This window comes from Temnothorax longispinosus, unplaced genomic scaffold, assembly GCF_030848805.1.
Source record: "Temnothorax longispinosus isolate EJ_2023e unplaced genomic scaffold, Tlon_JGU_v1 HiC_scaffold_16, whole genome shotgun sequence".
Lineage (NCBI taxonomy): Eukaryota > Metazoa > Arthropoda > Insecta > Hymenoptera > Formicidae > Temnothorax > Temnothorax longispinosus.
Window position 1 is genome coordinate 10899 of NW_027269970.1, and position 5753 is coordinate 16651.

A 5753-nucleotide genomic window follows, 5' to 3' on the forward strand; every position below is an offset into this window, starting at 1 on the left:
TCAATAACTTTTTCAAGATTATTTTCTTTTAAATTTTGTATGTTATCGTTATTTACTTCTAACTGTCTAAGTTTCATTCTTTCACTCTCTAAATTAGCCTCCAAAACTCGCACCATTTTCTCCATCATAGAATTCGCTTGCGTCATCACCCTTTCCAAGGTTTGGAATGTGGTTTCTAATTTTCCAGTTATCACTTCATTTCTCGCAATGAGTTTTTCTTGTTGTTCATACAGGATTTTACTACCAATCGGAAGAATTGGTCTATCCTCTCCCACAAATCTCGGCAGTCGAACTTCTTTTGTGATTCGGGGTTTCTCTTTTGGTTTTGAGGTGGTCCCTCGTGTCTCTAGCTCTTTCTCTTTCTCTATAACTGTGTAAATGTTCAGATTATTACTTTAATTTCATCCTTGAACACTTATACTTACACATTTGCTATCTCTAACCTTCTAATTTTCTTCTATTTTACTCTTTAATTAATAGTCTCTTACCTTTTTCTTCTATCATTTTTCTCTCTATTACTGTCTCTGTGCTATTTCTAACCTTCTAATCTACCAGGAGATTCTGGTCCTCTACGCATCCTTCGTCTCGTCTAGCTCTATCCAGCTATATCGGGATTTCAAATATCAATCGGATATGAATAATATTCTTTTTCAAAATAAATTCAATATCCAATATATTGATATTATAAAATTTATAATTTTATCGTCAAGTTTTTCTCAACAATAAAATTTATTTATTGCTTACAAGACCATACAGAACGCACTGCAATTCATAATGATCTGAAAGCGAGAAACCACGCGCCTCTGCAGAGCCATCCGCACACGCACACCACTATCCCGTGCGATCTCCAGCACTGCTGAAAAGATCTGTAGGATATCGGGTTGATCACGCACGCGCACGGGACTCGTACAGATTTACGCGGCCTCCCTAAACAGCAATCAAGCTACACCGCACTGCAAGTTATGCTTGATCACCGACCCAATGCATGTCGATTTTGAAAAATAATTCCATACACATGCATATGTATATACATATGTGTCATGATGTCGCATCGATGCTCTGTTTTTCTAATCGATCATGCGTCAGCGCGTGCTCGGCAACAAGTTTATTGCGCAAAAAAAAAAACACAAAGACTCTCGCCGGTCACGATCGGACTTCCGCGCGCCAAAAAAAATGACTCTCGCCGTTCACGATCGGACTTGCACGTCGCCGGCTTGTTACCAAGCGGCATTTTTCTATCTCTTTCTATCACACACATCTATTCTCTATTTCTCTTTTTTTATTGCACATCTCTATTCTCTAATTCTCTTAGAATTTAGTTAATTTCTCGCATCTACTCTTTATACATCTAGTCTCTACTTTATCAGCGCTGTTTTTCGTGTACATCGACGATGATTTCTCTATCTCTCAAGAAGAAGGCTAAAACATCTATCTCCTTCTAACAGCATTCGAACGAACGTTCTTATTAGCTGAAAGTTCTCTCGTTTTGCTCGTCAGCAACGAGAAATATTATTTACTCACCCTCTAATATTCTATTATCTATCTGCGTCTAATTCGTCTATTTGTCGTCGTTGCCACACACTTCTCACAGATCTTCCGCAGGACAAGCGTGCTCTGGGCCCATAACCTATTATGCTCTCCGCAGGGATCGAGATGGTGGTGGTGATTGCCAACGAACGACACTTTTATATGATATAACTCTTTATTCTCGACACAATATAAAACACCGTATATATAAGACACGTGTGCACGCGATGCGCTCGGACTATCGTCTGTCGCTTCTCGCTTCTACGGCGTGCGCGCCCGCGTTGCTGCGCCACGCGGTGCCCTCTGGAAGGGCGCGAGTGCTCTACTCGCACAAAGCATCTTTCCAACAATTTTTTATCCGAACCCCAGATTTCTAGCAGTTTGTACTTGGACACGACTCCCTGCGACTGCAGCGTTTGTACTATTGCTTGAGTGCGTGGTATCAATCTAAAAAAATCGTATTGAATTGATGTAATCTATTCAATGAATCAACGTGAAATTGAAAGGAGATAGAATAACGATTTACCTAGTCCATGACTTGGTGATGCTCCCAGGTGTCGTCAGCAGCGACGGGACAAATCGTTTCAGCTCAGGGTACACTTGACTCTCCAAGAAGAAATACGCGAACCACGACACCGTCCACGGGTGCTTTATATCCATCGATGGTAGTGCCCATCCGGCCTTTCCGAATGTACCAGACACGTGGCAAATGATCTTTTCAGTTCCTTGATTATATCTATAAATGAGAATAATATTCGATCATAATGAAAATTAATATATATAGTCGGGATGTAAGTCAGCCTGACTGGCAGTAATTTATTTATAAACAACGTTTCGACCCTTACTTTGGGTCCTTTTCAAGTTTAGATAATTAACAAAGCTGAAACAACAATTAACAAACTTAAACGCAAGCTCGTAGAATGCACCAAGTAAAATTACGTCATTGTGCATCAAATATATAATACAATAAATTAAAAACTTACATAAATCATTGTGCGTCAAATTACGTTAAAATTGAGTCATGCGGGTAAAATTCGTTGGAAGAACATGACAATCCCGCTTGAAAGACGAAGGCTGACTAATATATACGTCAAGAGCGATCGCAAACAAATAACATATATAGAAGGTGAAGTTAGAGAGAAAACAAAATACGGTCATAAACTGTCGGTAAATTTTCGGTATCTTTCTGGGAATTGATTGCATCTTCATGCTTTTTTATAAACAACATTTCGGAAATTTCGCGTTTTTTGAGATTCTGTTCCCTATGTAAAATTTTGGCCTCGTGCCATTTAAAATCGTGATTAAAGTCTAATCTATGTTTGCTAACGACTGAGTGCTGATTGTGATGCCTGCTAATATCAGAACGATGTTCTTTTACTCTGGTTTCTAAATGCCTTTTGGTTTGGCCAATGTAGCATGCATTGCAATCAGCACACTCCAACCTGTACACAACACCCGTGCATTTATTAATGTTTAGTCTGTCCTTCCCTTTTTTGATTAATGCGTCCATTTTCTTCGGAACCGTGTACAAGGTGCTTAAGCCATAGGTGCCGAAAATTCGACGAAGATTTTCACTAAAGCTTTTTACATAGGGAATGGGTACATAATATTTTAGGTCCAAATTCATATGTCTGTCGTCATCAACAGCGTCATCCCCATTGTACCAACGTTTATTAATTTCCGTCAGTCTTTTTTGTATATGTTTATTCACGATCGAGTCAGGGAAGCAATTATTAGACAGGATAGATTTCACTAGGAGGATATTCTCATCGTGAAACTGTTCATCAGACAGAAGTATTGCGTGGTCCACTAGGTTTATGATGGTATTGATCTTATATTTTAAAGGATGACTGGAAAAATAATTGATGTAACGGCCTGAAAACGTTGGTTTGCGAAACCAGTTAGTAAATAAAAAATTATTCTGTCTAAATACGGTCGTGTCTAAAAAATTCAAACAATTATTTTCTTCCAACTCGTACGTGAATTTTAGACGAGGATGATAGCTGTTAAAAGCGAGCACAATATCGTTAAGTTTCGATTTCGGGATACACATGAAGATGTCATCAACATAACGAAAGATACCGAAAATTTACCGACAGTTTATGACCGTATTTTGTTTTCTCTCTAACTTCACCTTCTATATATGTTATTTGTTTGCGATCGCTCTTGACGTATATATTAGTCAGCCTTCGTCTTTCAAGCGGGATTGTCATGTTCTTCCAACGAATTTTACCCGCATGACTCAATTTTAACGTAATTTGACGCACAATGATTTATGTAAGTTTTTAATTTATTGTATTATATATTTGATGCACAATGACGTAATTTTACTTGGTGCATTCTACGAGCTTGCGTTTAAGTTTGTTAATTGTTGTTTCAGCTTTGTTAATTATCTAAACTTGAAAAGGACCCAAAGTAAGGGTCGAAACGTTGTTTATAAATAAATTACTGCCAGTCAGGCTGACTTACATCCCGACTATATATTTTTTCTACACTGGTGAATAAATAATTACTATTGAAAATTAATATCTTTATAAATAAGTAGGAAAAACATTATAAAGCAATAATTGTAATAAAAATATATACCTTGGCGGTGGATCAACCAATGGTTTACTAAGATGGCATAGCATGGGAGCGAATTTCGGCAATCATTCGGGTTCTATCGCTGTGACACCTCGCATGTACATCTTATTCGTTTCGTACACCTCTTTATAAACCACCTATTCCGGACTGATTTTTCGTAGAACGCACGAAGAATGCATGAACACAGGTTCCTCCATTTCTGGTGTTCTGAAAGATGGTTCAGAATGGAGAGCTGTCGCATTCAATAGGTCTTAATTATCGATGACAATTAATAACACACCATACCTAACCTGTAAGTATGTTTCCACTTGGCCTTATCCTGATCCTTTTTTACCTCGTCGGGCGAAACCTTTTTCGCGACTTGATTCGCCATACCTGCAAGAACTATCTGGCGCAGCAATTTCGCTTTCATGTCGGTTGGTAACGGCATTACGGCCTTACGATTATGACTCGCGGCACGTATTCCTCGCACTCGCGTAAGCTCTGTTCCTCTTGAGCCTCCTTGAGATTCGCCGCCATATTGATGATGATGATCACGACTATTTTCCGTCTTTTTATAAGTCGACTATTTAGAAGTCGACTTTTAGTCGACTTCTATAAGTCGACTATTTAAAAGTCGCCTTTCCGTCGACTTCTATAAGTCGACTATTTAAAAGTCGACTTTTAATCGACTTTCCGTCATTTTTAGAAGTCGACTAGAAGTCGGTTTATAAAAGTCAACTTGCCGTCGACTTTCCGTCAACTGTGCTCTTAGGGCTCTTATATGGGCCTTACGTATAGTGACGATTGCACACTTATTATTCATATCGACCGGTGCTTAGGTAACTAGCACGACTGACTAATCAGAAAGCCTGTATTCAACCAATACCAATAGGCAATGTGCATTCAGTCACAGTACTGTGATTCAGTACTGCAACCGTTTTGGGGAAAAAAAAAAAACTGTTTTGGAAATCTATAGTTCACTTTACGTATATGTTGTAGATTTTCAGTACTGGCAGTGAATTTCGGAACGCAGCCATAGAATTGACCACTGCACGTTACTTAAGTAATAAAAGAATTAAAGATTTCTTTATTCCGATTGGTCAATCGTTTGTTGGTAATTTTCACTGATATATATACATGGATTGCCGACCGCCTTTGTCGGCACGACTCAAAGCGTCCCCAAATGGGCGGCCGCCATCTTACCCGGCAATTTGCCTCCGAGCGGGAAATTCAAATGAGTTTAACTGAAACTTACGTTTATGTAACGTTTTTTGCAATTTTTAATTAAAAAATTAGCATTATTGATGAAACAAATTATTAAATAGCCCAAATATTACAAGATTTTGTTTAATAAAACAATAATTCTTTATTCAAATTTTTTAATTTAGAACAAAGATTCCTATTTACGTTGTAATTACGATATTACGATTAACTTGTGATTCGAGGTATTCCATTGTCGTTCACCTATATTAGATTAATTTTAAAAAAATTACCTCAACGTTTAAACAATCAAAATTATGGTTTTAATATAAAGTGATGTCATCATTTTGTACAGCCTAAATTGTATAGTCCTCAGAGGAGGTTGAAGAATGACAGTCACCTGAGAAATGAATCAATTGTAAGTTTCATTCTTTTTTAATATCAATGTGTAAATAATTTGT

The 5753-nt window shown here is 37.7% G+C and overlaps 1 protein-coding gene across 2 annotated transcripts; it reads right to left on the bottom strand.

Annotated features, from left to right (window-relative positions):
* Positions 1 to 1560: 1560 nt before the first annotated feature.
* Positions 1561 to 5703, bottom strand: LOC139823680 (probable ATP-dependent RNA helicase DHX37). 2 transcript variants are annotated; one of them, XM_071796197.1, is made up of 4 exons: positions 4401 to 5703; positions 4114 to 4317; positions 2054 to 2263; positions 1561 to 1974 (listed from the first exon to the last, which is right to left on the bottom strand). In XM_071796197.1, the coding sequence occupies exons 2-4, from the start codon at positions 4155 to 4157 to the stop codon at positions 1686 to 1688; spliced, it is 543 nt and encodes a 180-aa protein (XP_071652298.1). In that variant the 5' UTR covers positions 4158 to 4317; positions 4401 to 5703; the 3' UTR covers positions 1561 to 1685. The 2 variants fall into 2 exon arrangements, with proteins under 2 accessions (XP_071652298.1, XP_071652297.1); XM_071796196.1 differs by having other exon boundaries at positions 4396 to 5703.
* Positions 5704 to 5753: the final 50 nt, after the last annotated feature.